Below are 22,689 nucleotides of genomic sequence, written 5' to 3'. Positions count from 1 at the left end.
AAAAAAAGTTTTGAAAAGAAAAAAAAGATGTCCAGCTCTCCTCAAGAAAGAAGGGCAATGTCCAGGGTCTCGGGGAAGGAAGGATGCAGTAACAGAGGCCCTGTTGCCCCAACCCTCCCATGTTGGAACCTGACGTTGCCAGGAGTTCACCCAGGACCTGCTGGCTTCCTGGGAGCTCCACTTCATCCCAGAATATCCAGGGTCTCCTTTATCTCTGGGCCTTTGCATGTGCTTGGAGGTCACCTCTGCTGACAAGCCATCTTGATACTCCCAGGAGGCTCTGCCTCTGAGCCTGCACCCTTTCTGTCCCCGACAAAACTGTGAACCCCTGCCAGTGGGCTGGGCCAGCATCTCCGTCTGCGGCCATGGTGCCTCCGAGAGTGTGTGCAGGGTGAATGTGTCACCCAGGCAGGCTGGCCGTGAGCTTCGTGCCACTGTGCCACTGCAGGCCCCCTTTCTCTTTCCTGCCCCCAGAGACCCACACCACCCCCCACCTTTACTTGAGCTTCCAGTCCCCTGTTCCCCCGCCACAGCCTGGGCCCAGCACTGACCTGCTCCCTGACTTTCCCGTGGAGCACCGGCTGTGGCAGGGCCATCTCCAGCCTGTGCAGGAGCCATGCTATCAACCTGCCATGGAAAGGGTGGGTTGTGGCCAGGTGGGAAGGCTCAAGGGGAAATGGAGGCCAGAATCAGCTCCCCCCAAGTCCCCAGATGGACAGCAAGATCGGCAAGGGTCAGAGCCTGCCCAAAGCTTCTACCCTTGTCTCTGCTCCCCATTGTCCCTAGGTGAGCCCAGCTAGAACTCAGGTGCCAGCAGGCAGCCCCACAACCCCACTCTGCGCCTCATCCCTAGGACGCATTTCCAGGCTGTCAGGACCAACACAATCCCTTGTCAACACCCATCCTCATTTTATATTTGTAACCTCCGGCCCAGTGATTCCATGTCCACCCATTTACTTGTATGTGATGTGCTTTATGTGCATGCAGTGGAGACTCACGCAGCCACTGAAGGAGGGCCACCTGTGAGAGACCAGCTCTGAGGGAGGTCTTTAGGTGAGGAAGGCAGGGCAAGGGCAAGCGTGGGCGACTTGCTCCTGGTAGCCGTGTGCTGTGAGGAGCAGCAGCCCTGAGGCTGGAGTGTGGGCTGAGGGAGCCCTGGGAAGGGCGGGAGCTGCTGGTGTGGGTGATGTGGGGAGGGCCCTGGACAGCCTGGGGATTTTGCTCCAGGTGTGTGTGTGTTAATTTTATCATCTGGAAAACTACTTTTGTGAAGGTCAGGTGTTGGCCTGGGCCCAGGCACCATCCTGCTGCTCACAGGAGGTGCATCCTTTGTGGGCTCACCTGGCAGGGTCCCCAGGGGGTGGCAAGGAGGAGGCCTGCAAGCTGGGCAGGGGCTCTGCAGCCGGCTCCACCTCAGCCTCCAAGGACCCAGGACTGGGCAGGGAGGGGCTCTCGGTGGGCTCCGTCTCCGGGTCGGGTTCCGGAGGCTCTAAACAGCAGGGAGAACAGGAGCTAAAGACCATGGACAGGGCTCCTTTAGGCCCCTCCAGGACATAGGGAAGAACTAACAGGACTGGGTGGGGAGCCCCTTGGGACCACCCCCAAAGAGCTGTAGCATCAAGCAGACCTGGAAGGGGAAGAAACTGGGCAAAGACCTCATGAATGTGCCCCAGGACTTGTTTCCCAACTTGAGCCAGAGAGGAGGTTCTAGAGCCCCCCACACAACAGCCCACTCCTGGCAAGCCCAAAATCCCTCTCTCACCTGGGAGAGGGTCAAGGCCCTCCCCCAATCCTCCAGGCCTGCTTCCTCCCAGCCCAGACTGTGACATCCCTGCTGCCCCCTCCCAGCTCACTTCCTGTACCTGGGTCCAAGACAGCATCTGCAGGTTCAGTTCTGCAACCCTGGACACAAAGCAGGGAGCAAAGTTACGCATCTTAGATCATAGCTCAAAGCAAGCCCTGTGCACACCACAGCCTGGCTGAGACCAGCGTAGGGGCTCCGGGTTGCCCCTGAATCACCCAGCACCAGGCACTCACTCTCCAAGAAGGCTCCAAAGAGATCTGTGTATGGTGGGGTCCTGAGAGCAGTGACAGCCTGCTGGAGTAGGGGACGCCCCCCTGGGAAGCCCCTCCCAAATGCTCAGTTGCCCACCCCTCCTGCTCCTCACTCACCTCAGAGAGCTTGGGGGACTGAGGCAGCACTTTCTCCAGATTCTGCTCCAGCCACCTGAGCAGCCACGGGCCAGGCCTGTGGAGGGTCCATGGGCATCCTGAAGGGAGCAGCCAGGCATACCATTCCCACTGCCCACTGGGGGCCTGGCCCTGGCCAGTCCTTCCTTGCCTTGGGCTCCTGTTCTACAGTAGGGCTTTGTGTTCAGTGCTCCCAAAGGGCCCCCAGGAGGCAGGGAACTCCTGCCAAGCTGAAATTCGGACCCACAGCTGGACCAGGCTCTGGAGCACCTGGTCCAGCTTCAGTTTCCTGAGGTAGCAGGTGAGGAGTGGGAGCGGTCTGGGGATCTGAATGTGGCACAGGAAGCTCCCTGTGGCAGGGACAAATGAAGCTGGCCTCTGAGATATATGGCCTGTACAACTACACACAAGGCCCCGGACTTACAAACACCCATTCTGCGTTTAATGCATGTTGTGTCTTGTATCTAGATGTCCCCACCCCAAAGTCCCACGAAGCCATAAGTGGGGAGTTTTGAAGGTGGCTGGATTAGGGTGTGGGAATGTAAATTAAGGGTGACACTGAGATTAAGGGAGTGGATAATGGAAGCCCCACCTGGGTGTGGTTGGCATCAGTCACTAGCCTTGTAGCCTGGATGGAATATAAAGGTACAAAAAGAAGGCAGGCTTGCTGCTGCTGCTGCTGCTGCTGCTGCTGCTGCTGCTGCTGCTGCTGCTGCTGCTGCTGCTGCTGCCGCCTGCTGCCTTCTGCTTGACACACTATGGACTATTTCTCCTCTGTGATGTCCCTTTGCCATATGCCACCCTACCTTGGATCCAGCTAACTACTGACTGAAACCTCTACAAACTGTGAGCTGAAATAAACCTTTCCTTCTTTAACTCTAGGTGTTGGACCTTTTTGTCTTAGCAACAAAAATTATAAATAAAACAATGCACTATTACTGCTATAGTCTGAAAATGAACATTATTTAAAAGGAGTCCAGCATTTACATCTTGCACTGGATGTCACCAATTACATGCATCCAGGGGCAAATGTTGGGCCCAGATGTAGCTGGTTCTCCTGAAAGTTCCAGCCTCTTCGAGGAGCTGAACATTCCCTGGCCAACCATTTCCCCTAGGGGTGGCCCAAAAGAAAGCTGGTAAGTCTTCCTGATACTCTCATCCTAAAAGGCCTCAGTAGTCCCAGGAGTTGGCCGAGCAGCCTGCAGAAGGAAGCAGAGTACCCAAAGAAGCAGGACTGGCACAAGGCATACATGGAGGCAGCGTGGGGCTATCTGCATTCATCCATTCATGTGTCACATGTATGCAGAGTCCCCGCTCTGTGGCAAGACAAAACTCCTCATCCTCAGTGGATTAGCAGTCTAATGAATAAATGAGGGAGGGAATGAACGGGTGGGTAACTGGAGGTGAGTTCTTCAAGCCTACTTCAGGGACTCAGTGTCCTGGAAACTCCTGAAACAGGCAGTTGGAACTAAACAGGGCCCCACACAGCAGGACATGGGCTCCTGCATTCACCAACCAGGATGAGGCAGCCACACTCCATCAGCTCTGAGGAGTCAGATGCTGTTGAGGGCTGTGAGGCTGACACAGCTGAGCGCCTCAGTGTCCCCGTGTCAGCCCAGTCTCTGCTTCTGGCCTCCACAGAAACCTCACCCCCACAAAACCCAGGTGTGAGGAGCTCGTCCACACCACTTGTGTCTTCTCAGAAGGTGGCCCCCAAATGGGTCTCCAGTTAGGGTCACCAGCAGGGTGAGGAGGGTCACTACAAGCCTCACGCAGCACATGGACATCATTCCCGGAAGAGGGACAAGGCAAGTGTAAAGTCACACACAGAGGTGGCAACAGACTCTGTTCCTGAACCTAGAAGCTCGGCTGTGGGGACACTACTCAGCCCATACCCACAGGTGACAGTGACACTTAAGAACAGGGACTCACCCGGCATCTTGGGTGCTGGGAATCCCACTGGGTCCATCTGCAGTCCCTGCAGGGTCAAAAGATAAAGAAAGGCAGGGAGGGAGAGATGGGGAGAAGTTGATCAATGGGTGCTGAGCTGCAGCTGGACAGAGGCAAGTTGTGGTGCTCCCTGAACACAGGGTGACCGCTGCCAGCCACAGGGTCCTGGCTGGATCACACACCTGTGCATCCCTATAATCTCAGCGGCCAGCAAGGCTGAGGTAGGAGGATGGCAAGTTTCAGCCTAGTGAGGACCATTTAGTAAGACCCTGTCTCAAAATAAAATTTTTTTAAAAGGCTGGGGATGTAGTTCAGTGTGAATGGTCTGCATTCAGTCCCCAGTAATATAAGATGGCTTTTTGGTTTGGGTTTTTTTGGTGGTACCAGGGATCAAACTCAGGACCTTGTGCTTGCCAGGCAAGCATTTATTCCACTGAGCTATCTCCCTGGCCCTAATATAAGATGTTTCATTGTTGTTGTTGGTGGTGGTGCTGCTGCTGTTTTGAAACAGGGTCTCACTATGTAGCCCAGGCTGGCCTCAAGCTTGTAGCCCTCCTCCTGCCTCATCCTCCTGAGTGCGGGGCCTACAGGTGTGCACCACCATGCCTGATGTACAAAACTTTTTTTTTAAGCTAAAAAAAAGGCTTTTGAATTGTTTAAGTGAGAAAAAATTTATAGACCTATTACAAAAATGTACACATATAACAAAATATCACATGGTACCCCATTAACATGTAGTTTTTGTGTTTTATATATCAGTTAAAAAACAAATTCTATTAAAAATAAATTAATAAATTTCAAATAAAAGCATAAAATCAATGTGAAAAAGAACATAGAGAAAGATGGTCAAGTGCAAGAGACCTTTTTGGAACCTTCCCAGAGCCCAGGACCAGAGAGCCATTCCAACCCAGATCCAAGCTCAACCCAGAGAAGCTCTGGTCAGTGTGGACTCTCCTGAGGGGCAGAGCCCATCCCAACTGCCCCCTGGCTCCACCCTGAAAAGTCACCTGCCTCCTGGCCTTACCTGTGTCCCCTGTGCTGCAGGGCCCAAAGACCTGTGCTCCATCCTACTGGGACAGACAGACAGACATGGCAAGGAGCCCGGCGGCAGCCTCCCATCCGCCCCTCTCCAGCCAGCCCCTCCGTGGCCTCCAGCCCCTGTAGTACCTGAGCTGCAGGTCTTATGTCAGCAGCAGCATCCTGGCCTGGCCTATCACTGTACACAGGCTGCGGTATGATCCTCTGGACGCCCTTCCGGAGCCATGTCAGCACCCCGTTACTGGAGCTGCCAGGACACAGAGAGGGACAATCACCTTCCCTCAGGCCCCAGCCTGCCCAGCCTGCATGGCAGCCCACCATATCCCGAAGGACACGGCTTGAATTCCACATCACTGTATTCCACACTGGGAGACTTCACACAGGTCACCTCCCTCTTGAGCCTCATGTACCTCCCTGGCAAATGGAGGAACCAGTGCCTGCCCTCGTGAGGACAGGTATTCCCACCCACCAGCAACTCAGTACAGCGCAGCCAGCCTCCCATGTCCCCATCCTGTCACCTTGGCTCCAAGCCCCAACCTGCAATCACACATTCAAAGCTCCAGAGGGTCTGTGGTTTGTTCCTCTGAGGTGCTTGCCTACACGTGAGGGGTCAGACTCCCCATCTGAGGCCAGTGTCAGCCTCAGCCCCACATGTGCTTAGTTGGAGGAGCACCATGGGCTATAAGATCTGAGCCAATGAGAAGATTCTAGGCACAAGTGCAATTTCTAGATTTGCTGGGAAAATCATGCCCTGAAATCAGCCCTGCACAAAGACAGCCCTGGGCTGCCGAGAAGGGGCTCTCATTACCGCAGCCCCAGCCTCCATTTCTCTAGGTCAGGATGTCTACTCGGTCCAGAGACCCCCGTGCTCCCCAAAGCTCCCAGCCACCTCCCAGAATGTTGCAGGGCCTCTGCTCACACAAATGCATCCCTGAACGAAGTGCCTCCCTCCCCACTCCATAGTGGCTCACTGGCTCAGAAGGAAGTGGGGCTTCCAGGCCAGGGGGGTATGGTGCTGCGGTTACCTGTTCACAACGGGAACCACTGTGGCCTGGGCCTGGAGGGCTGTGGATAGAAGAGGGGCAGCCTCCTGGGTCTCTGGAAAAGAGGGTCCCAGACTTTAGACATAGGCTCTCAGAGAGGCCCATTTCTATCCCACTGGGGAGATCATCAAATGCAGGAGAGCAACTGAAAGGTTCTAAAAGGCAGGGTTCCAGCTCAGCTGAGCTGAAAAGTCTCCAGGAGCCCAACCTGAGCTCCTCTGGGCCTCAGTTTCCTCATCTGTGAAATGGGCGCCCACAAAGCTCTACCAGGGCTTTCAGCACTCACCCTGAAGGCCAGGGTCAGTCGCAGCCTCTTGCTCTCCATGAGCTGGCTCTTCAGATGGCTGCAAGGTTTGAACAAGACCATATAAACTGTAGGTTCTGCAGGGGCAGCCCCTGATTCACTCCTGGGGCCCCACAGGCACCAGAGGGCTAAAAGGCTCATTCTCTGCCATCTCTGTAAGTCCTGGGGGCTCACTTTCCCCTGGGCACTCCCTTCCTTCCAGCCCCAGGAGTCCCTCACCCAGAGCCAGACCTTCACTCCCTTCTCCCAGCCTCCCAGGCTTGTTGTATCCCCCAGGATGCTGGGCAGTGGCCTGAGAAGGGGAGGAACAGTTAGTTATGAAGGCCTGTGACAAGCTCTGGAAAGTGGAAGGGGAGCTCCTCTCGGTCTCAGTTTCCTCATCTGTGAAATGGGCACCCACAAAGCTCTACCTTTGTGGAGCCCATTCCCTTACCTTGCCAGGACCAACCCTCCCACCAGCACAAACTTCCCATTCTGCTCTAGCAGTCAGAGCTCTACCTCCACCCTCTGCCTCTGCCCTGCCTCCACAGCCACACCTCTGCTGCTGCATGTACCTGTGCATGTAGAAACACGCATGTGCACACGAATATGCGCACATGATTCCAAATGGATCTATGTATGTGCACAAGGTAAGTATGTAGGGCTGGCCAAATAGCTCAGCAGTTTACAGCACCTGCAAGCAGGCGCAGGGGCTGGGGGTTCGATCCTCGGGCCTCCCAGGCCAGCCCCGCCTCTGGGGCATGCTGAGAAGGCAACTGAGACTGCGCATGATGGCACACGCTTGTAATCCCAGCTCTTGGGAGGTTGTAAACAAGTGGATCACTACGAGTCCAATCTAGTAGTGAGGCCCTGAACACCCTGTAGACCCTTCCCTAAAATATAAAAAAAAAAAAAAACAACACAAAAAAACAATGTAAGCATGTACATAGCTACACAGGCACATATACCAGATATAAGCAAGGGCATATGCACACACATGCGAGCACATATACAGATGCACATATGCTACAATTTACACATAACAGATATGCAGATTCATATAGGTACAGACCTGCCAATGCAGACATACAGATATGTGCACTCACATAGGTGCATTTGCATGTCTTTCTCTCTAATATATACACATAAACATGTATGTAGTCAGTGTACCCAGCCATATAAACAGGTATATGTACATATACATACTTGCAGGCACACGAATATGTGCACATATGTGAACATATATAAATGTGTGCATCTCCATATATGAGCACACATACAAAATGGATTTTACAGAGACATATGAATATGCATGTATACACATATGAACACAAACATGTACATACACATAAAACACATGAATATATTCACATACTCAGAAATTTGCATAAACACACAGTAATGTGTCACATATAAATATGGAACCACAGATACACTGATACATGTGAAAAGGCACATAAACATATATGTATATAAGATACACATAAATGCTGCCTCGCTAGCTGACATGCCCGTATGTGCACACAGATATAATACCAAGGACATGCTGAAGACATACATGTACACACATGTGTACACACAGACCACCTCTGCCCATTCCCTAAACATGCCCTGCACTACCCTAGAGACAGCCTTTCCTCCCTCCTCAGGGAGAGTTCTGCCCAGCCCTTTGCACCAGGAAGCACCTCCCGCCTGCTTCCGCCCAGCGTGATGGCTCCCCTCAGAGCCCCTACCACACTCACTGGCCCTTTCAGGAGGGAGAGTGGAGGCCCAGTGGGGCTCATCATCCCCCCGCCCCCGGCCTCCTGGAGAACCGGCTGGCTGGCCGGCCAGCTGCAGGCCCAGGGCCAAGGCCTTCTTCATCATTATGCCTTCAGCACTGTGCCCGGCATCATTGGGAGCTAAGTCAAACCTGTTCACCTGAGCTGCTAAAGGAGTTGTCTTCTGGCTCAAGATTGGATGTGGAACAATGAGTTTTGGTATGTTTGCGGGAAAGTCCTAGAAAAATGCCCTCAGGTGTGGTACGAGTGCCATGCCCATCTGCAAGCTGTTACTGGTCCCTGGTGATGAAACAGTTCCCACCACAATGTACATTAACTCCCTGCTTCCTTCACTGAAGGAAATGTCACCACAGAACAAATAACAACTGAACCCATAGGGTACCCAGCTAGACTGTAGATTTACATAGTAAATTTTATTCCAAGCACGTTCCTAATCTCATGTGGACAGAAGATAAACAGTTCATGCACTGGGTCCTTTGATTGGCTCTGCTCTGGACTCTAGAGGTCAGTGGCCATACCCAGCCTGCTTTTTGTAAATAAGATTTTCTTGGAACACAGTTATGCTCATTTGTTTATGCATTTTCTTTCATTGTTTCCACACTATGATGGCAGAGCTGGGTGGCAGAGAAGGCATGACCCACAAGGCCTACAATAATAAGGTCTACAATTTATCAGCCTTTCACAGCAACTGTCGTGAGCCAGCCGTGTCCTCTCGCTGGCCTGAGCATCTCCATTTGTATGAATGCTGGTCTAGCCAACTTCCACCATTGACTCTAACTTTCTTTCTCTGTTGTAGGCCTGCAGGGAGCAGCCCAAGCTCTAAGTCCTCAAGCAGCAGAGCAGCCTCCTCCCCTCCTGGATACCCCAGCCGCTGCTCCTCACCAGGGAGCCGCCCTCTGGCTCCACCTCTTCAGGGGTTGCTTCAGGCTCAGGCTCTGGCTCTGGCTCTGGCTCTGGCTCTGGCTCCAGCACCAGCTCTGGCTCTGCCTCCTCTTCTTCCTGCATCTTGGTCTTCTGAGGGGTGCCCGGGGGCTGAGGCAGCACCTTGTGGACCCAGCCCAACATCCTCACACCTGTATGAACAGAGCCCTTAGATGCCAATACATATGGGCCACGTTTGTGGGTCACACATCTCTTTTTTCTGTTCATTGTCTTTAAGCAAGTATTTCTGCAATTGTATGTCCAGGTACTTACCTTACAGAATTACTCAAGTCTGTCTGTCTGTCTCTCTTTCCTGTTCAGTAAATTGTAATGTACCCAATAATGGAATCTACAGACCCACTGAAAAGGAAGAAGCAGTTAGGGAGATAGTTTGGCAGTCTTAGTGCCTGTCTGGCAAGTGCAAGGACCCGGGTTCGATCCCCAGTGCCACATGCCATGCTGGCCCTGTGCCAAGCCAGCCACAGAGACTGGGCATGGTGGCGCACATGCCCAGTACTAGGGAGGCCGAGACAGGATGATCACTATGAGTTGGAGCTGTATAGTGAGATCCTGTATCTAATAAAAATTTTAAAAATGAATAAATTTTTAAAAAAGATTTTCTTTAAAAAAAAAAAAAGGAAGAAGCAAATCTGTTAGAACTAACATGAAAAGATGTCCATGTCCTGGCCTTATGTCATGTACGCATCAATTTGTCAGATTCTCTGCCTCAGTTTTGCTTGTCTGTAAAATGGGGATACTGATAGCACCTCTCCCATGGGCAGATTATGAAGATAAACTGAACCAATAAGGAAAATATAGAATAGCAACTGGCACATGCTGACAGCTTCATAAAAGTTGGCCAGAACTACTATGGGGTATCAAGTGAAAACATTATATACTACATATTCTCATAATAAATTAAAAATATATATTATGAATAACATATAAATGGGAAAAATTTGTTGCTTAAAGTAACATTAACTATGTTCATGATTTTTTAATTTTTAAAATGTGGTTTACAGTGACATTTTAGTCCTACCTTATACATGCATGTTTGTGTCTGGCTTTTGCATCTTCAGCAAATAGGGAGCACCAGACCATGTCCCCGCATCTGTGCAGGCTGGCCTGGCCCAGCTAGCACCATGCAGGTCAGTGTGTGCACACTGCCACTGCTGGGTGTCCCCTCCCAAGCCATGACAGCAGTGGGCCTGTCCAAGCACCATGGCCACAGGTGGGAATGTGCAGGCCTGGGGCCTAGCTCCCCGGAGTCCCTGGCCACACTGCCTGCTTCTCTGGCCTCTGCAGTCCATCTTCTCCTAGGAGAGTCCACAGCTCTTCAGTACTGAGCGGAAGACAGCAGTCTCCAAAAGGTGACCGTGGGCCAGACAGGAGACCTCTGGTCTTCTACTTCCCGCCATGATTTGGAAGGCTGCTATGTTCCCCACTGTACCCCCAATGCCCCACCATGATTTTGGAGAACCCAAGGTCCCATGTTTGGGTTGGCAGAGGCCATGGACCTCAGCCAGCCACGGAGACCTCTGAGAGCAAATCAGAGCTAAACCCTTTCTTGGTGCTGGATCGTAACCACCCTTATCATCATACCACACCGCTGGCCCCACAAAGGTAGATAAGGATTTCCATCCCAGAACATGTTCAGCGCAACAGAACTGCCCCAGGTGGCAGGGACAGACAGTGGCTAAGCTGACTTTGCTTTCAGGTCTGCCCAATTCCGGCTGTCTCACACCTGCCCCAAGGGTACTGATGTTTGCCCAGTATTGGCCTCTTCTTCATGCCTGACCTGTAGGTTCAGTCCTGGCTGGCAGCAATCCTGGCTTGCACTTCCGAACCTTCTAGAAATGATTAGGAGGCTGCCTCCAAGCACAATTGTTCTTATTCCCCTAAACACAACCAGTCTTCAAGGATGGGAACTTTGGTGACTCCTCCCACCCCCACCTTGTCACTACACCCCAAATGATTCTCCTTTGATGAGGAAGGCTGAGGCCAGAAGAGTTCTGGGGGTGGTAGCCCAGGGACCAATGGTATTAGACTACCAGCACTTTCAGAATCTCCTAGGGACCAGGAGAAAATGCAGAACCTATGTTTCCATGACTCTTCTGAGGGTCCTGGAATCTGCATTACACAAGCTGCCTCAAAGATTCTACTGCATGCTGAAGTTAGAGCCCCACAGAAAAGAGGAAGGCCACAGGTGTCCTGCCTTCTCTATTTTGTCACACCCTTGCTAGGAGCTGAGCATGGGGGTCCCCAAGTTACCTGTTCAGATACCAACCGCCAACCAGGAACTGCCTTCTCACTGTCACTTGCAGCTGGCCTCTGGGACACACAGGGATTAATTAGCAACAGCCAGGCTGTGCAAAGGATTATCGGGTAGTGAAGGGGGGCAGAAGAGGCCATTGATGCTTGAAGTGCCAGCAACAACCCCTAAGAAGCGGCCAGCAAAGACCTGTGCCCAGATTTGGTAGCTAGGGATGCTGCCCAGGTCCCAAGGCCTGGCTCCCCATGTTCCTTGGCCAAGCCACTGAGCAGCTGCTGGGAGAACAAGAGTCTGGGTTCCTGTGTGGTTCTGGGAGATGTCTCAAATTGCCAGGACCTCATCCACTCAGCAGGTCCTATGGTGCACCTCTTCTTTCCACCTTTATGCCAGGTCCTTTCCAAGTCCTCAGCAGGCTCTTTCAAAGTCTTCAATAGCTCAGGTTCTTCCAGAATGACCGTGGTCCCAGGACAGAGCCATTAGTTCAAATATTATTAGTCAAGGTTCTCCAGAGAAACAGAACCAATAGAATATGAAGTCTTAGGACCAGGCAGGCCTATGGTATAACCCCAGTCCAAGCCTCAGGCCAGAGAGCCTCAGCAGGACAGCAGGTGTAAGGCAAAGAATCCAAAGGCCAAGGAACCTGGAGCCTGATGTCTGAGGGCTGCCACAAGGGAATATGCACCCCACGGACAAAGGAGGAGCCAGAGAGATTCCCCCTCCTTCTCTTCTTGTTCCATCCAGGTCCCTGCAGATTGGATCATGCCACCTACAATTGGGATAGGTCTCTCCTCTGAATTTGCTGACCTACCCACCAATATGCTCTGGAAATACCTTCATGGACACACCCAGAAGTGTGCTTTACCGATTCTCTAGGTATCCCTAGCGCAGTCAAGTTGATGTCTAAACTTAACTATCGGGGCCAGGGAGATGGCTCAGTAGAATAAGCGCTTGCCTGGCAAGCGCAGGGGCCTGAGTTCAATCCCCGGTTCTGCAAAAAAACAAAAAAAAACAAAAACAAAAACAAAAACAAAAAACAAGCTGGCCAAACTTCACAAGGTTCCAAGGACTGGTAGATAGTAGACTACATTAAATCTGTGGAAAACTGCTGCTGGACCTGAGGAGAAAAAGAGACCTAGGGAGAGAAGGTGCAAGGAGCAGAGACCTCAGCAACAGGGATGTTGGTGGGGGATAGGGATACTGGGCAAAGGGGAAGGGACCTGACCATCTGCGACATTTTTGGTTCTCTTGCCATGTTCCTGGCAGCGAACGAGCTTTAGCACCTCGAACAGAACAGACCCAGGACCTGCGCTCACAGAGCTTGCATGCCAGTGGAGGAGGCCAGAAAAGGAGATGGATGACAGAAAAATAGTGCAAAGCATGCCAAGCCAAGAAACCCCAAGAGGTGAGACGCGTGTGTGACATGAGAGGCAGCGGGGAGGCAGCCTCTAGGAGGAATAGATACTGGGGCTGTGAGATATGAAAAGCAAGAAGACCGGGCTGGGGAAAGATCTGGGCGGACGGTGAGACTTGAAGAACAGAAAGGCTACTGCAGGCCTAGACTTTGGCGGGTGCTGGGCAGAGTGGTGAAGGAGGAGCTAAGAGTTGGGTAGGGTCAGATCAGTCCCATAAGGGTCGGTGGATGGCCCACAGAAGCCTGTGGTCTAAGTCCATTCTGGAGGCTGTAACAAAACACCTGTAACAATTACATGCAAGGGTAATTTACACAGCAGAACTGTACCACTCCCAGTTCTAGTGGCTGGAGAGAAAGGCAGAGGGGTTGTCCGGTAGGAGCTGGTCTCTGCTGGACGGTGCCTTCTATGCATCCTCACATGGTAGAAGGGGGGAAGAAGCTCCTTTGAGCCTCTTTTATAAGGGCACTAATCCCATCCCTAGGGGTAGAGCGCCCATGACCTAATTACCTCCCAAGGGCCACCAATTAATACTACTGCATCGGCGATTAGGTTTGCACATGAGAATGGGGGCAGGACACATATTCAGACCACAGCATGTGTGATGCTTTGTTTTAAAAATTGTATTTATTTATTTATTTATGTATGTGGGGGGAGCAGCTCAGTCCACCAGGGGCAGGGCTGGCTGGCATGTGGTGCTGGGGGATTGAACTGCGGTCCCTGTGCTTTGCTAACCTTGTTCTAAGTAGGTGCTTTAGACCGCTGAGCCATCTCACCAGCCCTGCTGGTTTTGAACAAGATTTAGAACACGTGTAGTTGTTTTGTAGCGGCAGGTGTGAGAGCAGAAGCCAGTCAGGAGGGACAAGCTGATCTGTGACTAGCACAGCCCTGGACTCTCCCTCCAGAGCTGGGCTTTGAGATGCCTGATACGCAGCCACCCCCCAGGCCGATGGCGTGGGAGAACACTCTTTCTGCCAATAAGGCCAAGGCCAATAGCAAAGCTCAAGGGGGTTGCTGTGCCTCCCGTTAGGATCCCATGCCTCAGGGCTCACAGCCACTCCTCACAGAAATTCCAGTCAGGCCTCTTCAAGAATGGAAGTCAGGAGTCCAGGCGTGGTGGCACGTGCCTGTAATCCCAGCACCAGGAGGCTGAAAATGGGAGGATCACTACGAGTGCTGAGCTGCATGGTGAGACCCTGCATACACACACAAAAAGAATGGAAGTCAGGATCCTGGGTCTTCTCTAGGCCTGCAAGTGGTGGCCTGTGTCATCAGCAATAGTCACCCTTGCCTCCCGCCTGACAGGGAGCATGGACAGCACTTGGCTAGGCTGATAGCAGTAAAAGTTGGAGGAGAGAACAGGAAGGCAAAGGGAGGACTTGGGAGTGTTGTTTATGCAACAGGGTGGAAGTGGCACATCTGCCAGAACAAGAATCAGGGATGTGGTGAACTCCAGGCATGACGGTGTTGGTGGGTGGTAAGAGGAGACAGTCACATGAGCTGATCCTGAGGAGGCGTGCTCTATGAGGGAAACTTGAAGATAGCTGGAACCCCGAGGAAGCAGGGGGAGGAGGCAATGGTAGATGGGCCTGGGTGCTGGGCCTGAGCACAGGCGCCACAGCCTGACTTCCCACAGAGGGAGGAAGGCTGGGGTGGCAGGCGGTGGAATATCACCTGCTAATCCCTGGCCTGCTGAGGCCACAACTCTCCCTGATCCCCACACTGAGCCTGGGTACTGACCACAGCTAATCTCCATCCCTAAAGCCCCAAGGGCTCGCAGACACTGCAGGGTGCTCACCCCCGAGGTTTCAGGGAACGGAGAGCCCACCCAGTTCCTAGGTGCCCTAATGCAGGGCCTACAGTCCTTGCCTACCACAGACAGGAAGCCCAGAGACAGGCCGTGACTAGCTTAGGGTCACAGGGCCTGGATTAGGGGCAGCAGCCATCCCTGGCCTGCCCTGGCCTGGGCACCTCAAGGGAGCCCAGCTCCCTCTCTGACATTTCCCAAGATGCCTGGCTTGTGCTGAGGCCAGAGAGGAAGGGAGTACCCACAGAGAGCAGGCCTGGTGACAAGCCCTCCCCAGAGCCTGCAGTCCCCAGGTTGCCTAGGAGCAGTGTCCTCACAATCAGGCTGCAGCAGGCATTGTTTCTGCTGTCCTTTAGGCCCAGCCCACCTGCCTCCCATTCCTGCCCATCGAGGGGGCCACAAGAGCAGAAAGTCCTTGAGAGTCTGTGCACTCTTCCGCCCTGCAGAGGAGGGAGCCGCTGTAGGTGGGTCAGAAGCAGGAAGCGCTCTGTTTTTCTCAGAGCTCCTCTTCCTCCCCTCCTCCCTACCACTCCTTCCTGAGGCAGCTTCTCATTGTCATCATGCCCTCTCTCTGATCCTCCTCCTACCCATAGGGCTTCCACACCCATCACCTCCAACCCAGGGCTGGACAGAAAACAAGCCGAGCCAACCAATTCTTACTAACATATAAACAACTGAAAAGGGCTTCTGAGAACATCTTATTTTATTTTTTGTGGAACCAGGGATTGAACTCAGGACCTTACACTTGCCAGGCAAGCGCTTATTCTACTGAGCTATCTCCGCAGCCCTGAGAACATCTTTTTAAATGGAAGCAATGCTTTTCTAGTTCACCTCTGTCATATCTCTCCTTTAAAACACTTCTAAGTCTTCTCTGTAGAATTTTGAGTAAATGTCACGTCCTTAGCTAAGCCAAATCCAGAACTGGTTACCTAGAGCCATTCCGAGCTACATTTTGATTCTACTTACTACTACTTTTTCCTGTTCAAATTATTCACCTTGCCTGGACTCCTGCCTAGCAGGCACACACCCCCCAGTACTGCCGCCCTCCATCCCTTGGTGCAGCCTGTGTGTACCCGTGTGCGTGCACATTTGTGTCTTTTGCCAGGGCACCTGGGCTCCCGAGAAGTGAGCATACAGCAGGTGCTCAATAAATGCTTGACAGGGAGGGAAACAGGAGCTCAGGTGAAGGCTCTATTCCTCCAAGGAAGGGTATCTGACCGGCTTAGCTCCAAGTGAGGTCCTCTGTGCCTTCTGCTCCCTAGGTATGGCTCGCATCATTGACCTGATGCCCTGGGACGATGGCTCCACCCACGTGTACGCCTCCCCAGCCATCTTGCTTCCGATGGAGAGACAGCGCTACCAGCTGGCCGGCGTGAAGCAGCAGCTCTACCACCCAGCCCTGCCCACCCTGCGCCGCATGGACATGGACACCACCAAGGCCTGCCTCTCGGACGAGCACTGCCAGTCCACTACCTGCTGCTGCAAAGGTCTGGCTGCCTTACCTGCCACCAGAGCTGGTGCCCTGTGGGCCTTCAGAGGGAAGGGTGGAGAAGGAACGAGAGCTTGGAGGAGGAAGCCATGAATAACAGATGAAAGGGTGACAGGAGCTGGCCCAGCTCTGCTAATCCCTGCCTAGAAACCTCCAGTGAGATCCGAGCCTCTATGTCCTTATCAGTGGAAAGGGGGCAATGACAGGGCCTGACCCCAAGGCTGTTGTGAGACTAAAATCAGATGACAGGAAAAGCACCAAGAGCAGTGCCTGGCACACAATATTTCTCCATCAAGTGGGGTTGCTGGTGCTGCTAATGTTACTGCTCATTTTAAAGTTTTAACAAAATGAGGTTCATCTTAGCACAGTTCTGGAGGTGCAAGGTCATTGAGGGACCACATCTAGAGAGGGGGCGTCTTGCTGGTAGAGGCTGGAAGCAGAGCCAGGCATCTGTGGTGAAAGATTAGGGCCCAAGTCCATGTGCGCACCTATGGTTCCCACTGACAGAGAGAGCACAGCAGCGGTAGGCACTGGCCCCAGGAGGCATAATAATAATTACAACAAGAAAAACTCCTGCCCACCCACCTCTACATCTGGAACAGGAAAAGAACCTCCACACACCTTCCATAAATATAGCCTCGACACGTTGGTCTGAGGGTGAAGGGATTACTCAGCATGGATAGAGATGGTATTTAGGATTGAATGTCTACAGGATTTGTTTCCAGGTTAGAGAGGAGGGGAAGAAGAGGGTTCAGGGTGATACCGAGGTCCCTTATTGGATAGCAGGCAGGTAAGGATGTTGAAACACACCAGAGATCATCAGAGGTCCACCCAGACCCCTGTGGCCATGTACGCATGCATCCACCCATACACCTGCACGCACACATACGGGCGTGAGCGCACACACGCACACACACACACACGCCTCGCACGCACGCTAGCACACACTGGAGATGGTGCGGAATGACAGTGGAGGAGGAGTCCTGGTGTAGTGGCGGTGGGCACCCACAGCTACCCCTGCTAGACTGGGGCTTAGGCTGACTGCACTGTGTGCAGGGTGGGCAAGGTATCAGTGCTTCCCATTGCCTGCTCCCGAGGGAATCCAGAAGTCTTGATTTTTAGGGAATGCTCTGTCTTTGTATGTATTCAGTTGTAAGTGTATATTTTCCTTCTTCAGTCTTGATCTGTAGGAGATTTAAAAATTAGGGAAATTTGCTTTTCATCTATAAGATCAGTAAAAAAAAAAATTCCATTTGTCTTTTGACTTTTTTATGTTTTTGCTATGCCTAAGTTTATTTCTTTGTTAGTTTTATTTTGTTTGCTTGCTTTTTAGTACTGGGGATTAAATCTAGGGCCTTTGCACTAAGATAGAGCCCCAGCCATTTTAAAATTTTTATTTTGATGCAGAGTTTTGCTAAGTTGCTAAGCTTCCCAGGCTGAGCTTGAACTTGAGATCCTCCCACCTCAGCCTCCTAGAAGCCTAGGAGTATAAGCATGCACTTTTGCACCCAGCTTGATGTTTTCTTTAAGCTTCTAACTTTTTTTAGTTAGAATCAGTATCACCTCCTCCCATTCCAAGTTTATAGAGAAATGTGTCCATATTTCTAGTGCTTCTTAGATGTTTTAGTCGTTTTCTTATCACTGTGACAAATATCTGACACCCACAATTTAAAGAAGGAGAGGCTTATTTTATTTTATTTGTGGTACCAGAGATTGAACTCAGGACCTTGCACTTGCCAGGCAAGTGCTTATTCTACTGAGCCATCTCCCTGGCCCTGAGAGGTTTATTTTGGCGCACAGTTTTTAGAGGATTAATTCTACAGACAGCTGTCTCCAAGGTAGGGATGGCTGGTGGAAAGGTGTGGTGGAGGACAGCCACACACATTATGGTGACCAAGAAGCAGAGAGAGATGGGAAGAGCTGGGGAGGAATAGACATACCCTTTCTAGTCACATGAGGGACCCATCTCTTCCTACCTCCTAATTTCACATTTGGCTGTAGACTCCCTTGACCCAGTTACCTTCCAGAAACCCCACCTCTGAGCACATAAGAGTTTGGGGTGGTGGTTATTCTGGATCAAAACCATAACATTTGGCATCATGTCTTTATACTGAAATCTTGGTCTACATGGAGAAAGTGAAATACACATACTATTTTATCTTAATCTTCAAAAGCCAACCAACTTGTTTTGTTTTGTTTTTGTAGAACTGAGGATTAAGCCCAGGGTCTTCCCACTGAGCCACATTTCCAGACCCTTTTTCATTTTTCATTTTGAGACAGAGTCTTGCTAAATCACCGAGTTCTCCTGCCTTACCCTCCCAAAATGCTGGTATCACAGGCATGCACCATCACATCCAGTTTAAAAGCCATCCCCCACACAAAATTTTTAATTGTAAAGCCCACTCTGAGCCAAACCTATCCTCGGGTTATAACTCCTGATGGGAGGTCATCTCTTTTTCTCCCTTTATCTTTTTCAACAGATGAGTTTGACAATGCCTACTTCACACTCTTGGGAGTCCCCAACAAACCCCTGCAGTGCTTGGTGAGTGTCCTTTGCCCTTGGTCCTGGGCTTGCTCAAGGGTTCTAGCTCACATCCAGCCCAAACAACCTACTCCCTGTGTTGTCCTCAGCTGCCTAGGGACCCCACCACCACCACCACTCAGTCTGAGTCACTCTGTTTCCAACATCCCCACAGTCAGATGAACCAAATGTCTGCTGGGTGGAGGGGTGTTGTCTGGGGAGGCCTAGGCTGCTGCATCTGCCACTGTCGTCCTTATCCCCATCACCTTGTCAGGACATCACAGCCACCGGCCAGAAGCTCCACCGCAGGTACCGCGAGGGCAAGCTGGCGCCCATCGCGCCAGGCATCAACCGGATCGACTGGCCCTGCTTCACGCGTGCCATCGAGGACTGGTCCCGCTTTGTGTCCTCGGCTGGGGAGTTCAAGTTGCCTTGCCGGGGGAAGAAAGGTCAGTCTACCAGTTGCGGAGGCTACCCTGGGGTTGGGGAATTGCTATGGGCTGGGGCAGGAATCACTGGAACAAGGGTGGGGGAGCTGAGAGCAGCTGGGGCATCTACAGCAGGGCAGATGAGATGGGCTGAGGGGCCTGAGGTTGAAGTGGTCTTCAGGTCCCGGCAGATCCACTCTGAGCCAACTGAGAAGCTGGGGTCAACAAAGGAGCTGGGGCTTTCAGGGGACACAGTGGGGGAGTGGCTGGTTCTGGGGGCGGCCCTTAGTCGTGGGTGGGCGTGGCGTGGTAGTAGTGGGTGGAGCTTATCCATGAGAGGCGGGGCTTGCTCAAGGGCACCCAAGGTAGGCTCTCCCCGCAGTCGAGAGTTTCAGCGGCTATGCAGTGCGGTACCTGAAGCCAGATGTGACCCAGAACTGGCGGGTAGGGAAAGATGCGCGCTGACCCATCCCCGGGAGTCCTGGTGGGGAGCGGCTAAAGCGGGGGACATAGGACTGGAGGGCTGGGTCTCCTAGGCCCCAGGCTCAAAATCTCCAGTAGGGGGCGCTGTGGGGCGCGAGTGGGAGCTCGCGGTCCCCAGCTTAGCGACCCCCATCCCTGTGGCCTGCACCAGTATTGCCTCAATCAGAACCCCAGCCTCGACCGCTATGGACAGAAGCCCCTGCCTTTCGACTCTCTGTAAGTGACGCCCTCCCGGGACCCTACACTGGGAGGATGGGGAGGACGGGTCGTCTGGTCCGCTTTCCTAGTGCATGTCTAATGGTCCTTGGAAGTGTGAGGCCTGGAAAATACTGACTGGCTCCAGTACACCCCAAGAGAACTGCAATTTCAAAATGAACAAAGGTTTAACTCTTACCAAATGGACAAGCTGTCACTCAGTTCCTGGCAGTTTTCCCCTTTCACGGTGTAGGTGTTAAGTAGGGCGCAGGGTAATCCCTTTGGCAGGACTCTCCCCTTCTCGGGCTCACCCACCTCTGCACTTCCCTCCTCAGGAATGCTTTCCGGCGCTTCGGCTCCCACTACAGGTAAGGGAGAGTCCGCCCCTTCCCGCCCCCGCCCTACCGCGGGCCCAGAGAGGAGGGCTTCACTCCTGAGAGGTAGGGGAGGGGGCACCAGCGTCTTTGCAGCACAGTTCAGGTGTGTGAAGTGGGCGTGGGAGGGGTGCCTCTCCCCACCAGGGCAGGTCCAAAGGAGGTTTGCAGGAGGGGGCCCTTAACTGGGAGGATTTTAAAGTACTTGTTAGAAATATAAAGATGCCCAGTGGCATCTTTGTAATTCCAGCACTCTGGGTAGCCCAGGCAGAAGAGTGGAAGTTAGAGTCCAGCCTTGGGCAATTCAGTAACTTAGTAAGGCCCCATCTCAAAATAAAAAATAAGGGGGTAAGAATACAGCTCAGTGTGAAAGCCTTGAGTTTAGCCCTGTGTGTGTGTGTGAGAGAGAGAGAGAGAGAGAGAGAGAGAGAGAGAGAGAGAGAGAGAAAGGCAAAGTAAAAGGGCAGAGTAGAAATTGGAAGGCACAAAGTTCTAACCAGAAAGTACTATCAGAGTTTTGAGCATTTCAGATTATAAACTGCCTAATGTGCTAATAAATAATGTTCCTGGCAGATTAGAATTCAGAAATTTGTAGAAACAGCAATATGACTATTTGACTGCTTTTGGACTTCATCCAGCTTAAATAATGAGAACACATATATTATTCAACTTATCCAAATCAATAAATCAGAAGAATAACTACCTTTAAGCCTTAAATGGTTCCATTTTTACAATTCTGTGCAGAGAGAGGGAAATTTCAGTTTTGAGAAAATTATGTGCAAATTACTATTTTTGTATGACTAACTGGAGACTGTAGAGCTGTAATAGAGCTGAAATTCTTTTTATGATATACAACTATAAATGTGGCATCAGTTTAATTAATGGAGGCCCACGCAGTATATGCCGTGTGACTTCACTTCAACTCAAGAGAAATATACATGAACGTCCACCTGAAATTTAATACACTCTCCAGTTTAAGGGATTTAAACATGGCAATTAGTTTGGGCTTCTGACATGAGCAGGTGAACAGGCCAGGTTACCTTGCTGAAGAGACCTTACATTGACTTTTTATAAGATCAGAAGTAAAGCCATGCTGTTATGTTGAGCTGTAAGGGATTCAGGTCAACAATTTCTGACACTGCCAGTCAAGTGGAAGACCCAATGCTATTATGGACTACTGGACTCTTTTAGAATATTTTGCTGAGTTTACACACCTATAATATTCAAATGACGGAACTAAATGAAAAAGGGGATGCAAATGAATGTCCATTTTGTATCTGTGTATTCAAAGTGGTTAGGACAGATTTATAATTACATTCTCTTAATGAATAGAGGGATTTGTTGCAATAGTGTTTGTAAATAGGATATCATGTCTGTGTCTTGTACAGCAAATAACCACTAGGAAGAGGGTATACAATGTGTTAATTATTGAAACTGTCCTACTAATTTGATTTGAAACTGTCTCATTGCTATTTATCTCTCAATAAAATGATGGAAAAAAATCAGTGCAGCTACTTATTGACAGCTACACCCATCATATTCAATTCAAATATGAAGTTGAAAGACGCAGCACAGGGACACTTGAGCGGCAGAGGCTGAAGATGGAAGCGTTTCTGCCCTACTAGCAGAATGGCTGTTGGCAGGAGACTCACTGTGGAAGCTCTAATTCAGCAGGCTGCTCGCTGCTCCCGTCTTGGGACTTGGTCAGGCTTCTGGCTCCCCCAGTGGGTGCTCCTGTCAGGAAAGTGCGCCTTGCACCACATGCTGAGCAGTTCCGCCCTCCCTCTGCCTCCCTCTTCATCCCCTCCTCCACCCAACACCTCAGCCACTTTCCAAAAGTGCATCTCCTGAGCCTGAACCCAAGTGGTGGCACTCCCATCGGTTGCTACAGAGATGATTTTACCTAAGAAAGGAATCTCTGAAGTTGAAAGGCAGCATACGTACCTGCAAACTATTTCAGTTGCAGAAATACAAAATAGTTCAGTTCAGTCTGATTTCATTTCTGTTGCAAAATATTGACTTTACGTGCAAAATATTGACTTTATGCCAGGAGCTGACAAAATGAACCAAATTAAATGGTAAAGGTGGAAAGCGCAGAAAGCATGGCAAGCTCTTCCCTCAGTGATCCACGTCTCTGCTGTTCAGCTACTCGCCAAAGTCCTGCCCAGGCTCACACTTCTGTTCAAAGGGAAATGACTTTGTCACAAAATACTACTGTGCAAATTCACAGAATGTTCTCTTTTTCCTGAATTATAGCACTATTTTCCTTAATAATTTAATAATAAATATCAAGTAAGATACTCTCTAAAGGCATAATTTATCACAGAATATATCTGGCCATATCAATTGCCAAAAGACTAAATTACATGATTTTAAAGTGACTTTGTTTTTTCAACCACACACAGAGCATAGTAGTTGTGCTAGTTTACTTTAAAATACATACTCAACATGTCTTTTATTTTTTAATTTTTTTATTTTATTTATTTATTTATTTTTTTTGGTGGA

General features: G+C 51.1%; 2 protein-coding genes across 3 annotated transcripts in view; one reads left to right on the top strand and one right to left on the bottom strand.

Annotated features, from left to right (window-relative positions):
- Cngb1 (cyclic nucleotide gated channel beta 1) overlaps positions 1-9,350 on the bottom strand; it is a 76,527-nt gene extending 67,177 nt beyond the window's left edge. Inside the window, exons 1-10 of the mRNA XM_004626047.1 lie at positions 9,168-9,350; positions 6,745-6,817; positions 6,204-6,276; positions 5,308-5,425; positions 5,165-5,207; positions 2,438-2,540; positions 2,173-2,248; positions 1,863-1,902; positions 1,342-1,489; positions 552-627 (exon numbers count right to left, since the gene is read on the bottom strand). Of these exons, the coding sequence (XP_004626104.1) occupies positions 552-627; positions 1,342-1,489; positions 1,863-1,902; positions 2,173-2,248; positions 2,438-2,540; positions 5,165-5,207; positions 5,308-5,425; positions 6,204-6,276; positions 6,745-6,817; positions 9,168-9,350 (933 nt within the window). The remainder of the gene's footprint in view (positions 1-551; positions 628-1,341; positions 1,490-1,862; positions 1,903-2,172; positions 2,249-2,437; positions 2,541-5,164; positions 5,208-5,307; positions 5,426-6,203; positions 6,277-6,744; positions 6,818-9,167) is intronic.
- Positions 9,351-15,091: 5,741 nt separating this feature from the next.
- Tepp (testis, prostate and placenta expressed) overlaps positions 15,092-22,689 on the top strand; it is an 8,832-nt gene continuing 1,234 nt past the window's right edge. Inside the window, exons 1-7 of one of the 2 annotated variants that reach the window (XM_004625940.2) lie at positions 15,092-15,158; positions 15,957-16,181; positions 18,664-18,725; positions 18,979-19,153; positions 19,515-19,576; positions 19,767-19,831; positions 20,146-20,178. In XM_004625940.2, the coding sequence (XP_004625997.1) occupies positions 15,959-16,181; positions 18,664-18,725; positions 18,979-19,153; positions 19,515-19,576; positions 19,767-19,831; positions 20,146-20,178 (620 nt within the window). In that variant the 5' untranslated portion in view covers positions 15,092-15,158; positions 15,957-15,958. The remainder of the gene's footprint in view (positions 15,159-15,956; positions 16,182-18,663; positions 18,726-18,978; positions 19,154-19,514; positions 19,577-19,766; positions 19,832-20,145; positions 20,179-22,689) is intronic. The other variant, XM_023709390.1, reaches the window with a different exon arrangement.

Source organism: Octodon degus, unplaced genomic scaffold (genome assembly GCF_000260255.1).
Source record: "Octodon degus isolate 3935 unplaced genomic scaffold, OctDeg1.0 scaffold00011, whole genome shotgun sequence".
Classification (NCBI taxonomy): domain Eukaryota; kingdom Metazoa; phylum Chordata; class Mammalia; order Rodentia; family Octodontidae; genus Octodon; species Octodon degus.
Note: the sequence above shows the minus strand (reverse complement) of the source record. Positions and strands in the feature narration are given on the sequence as shown.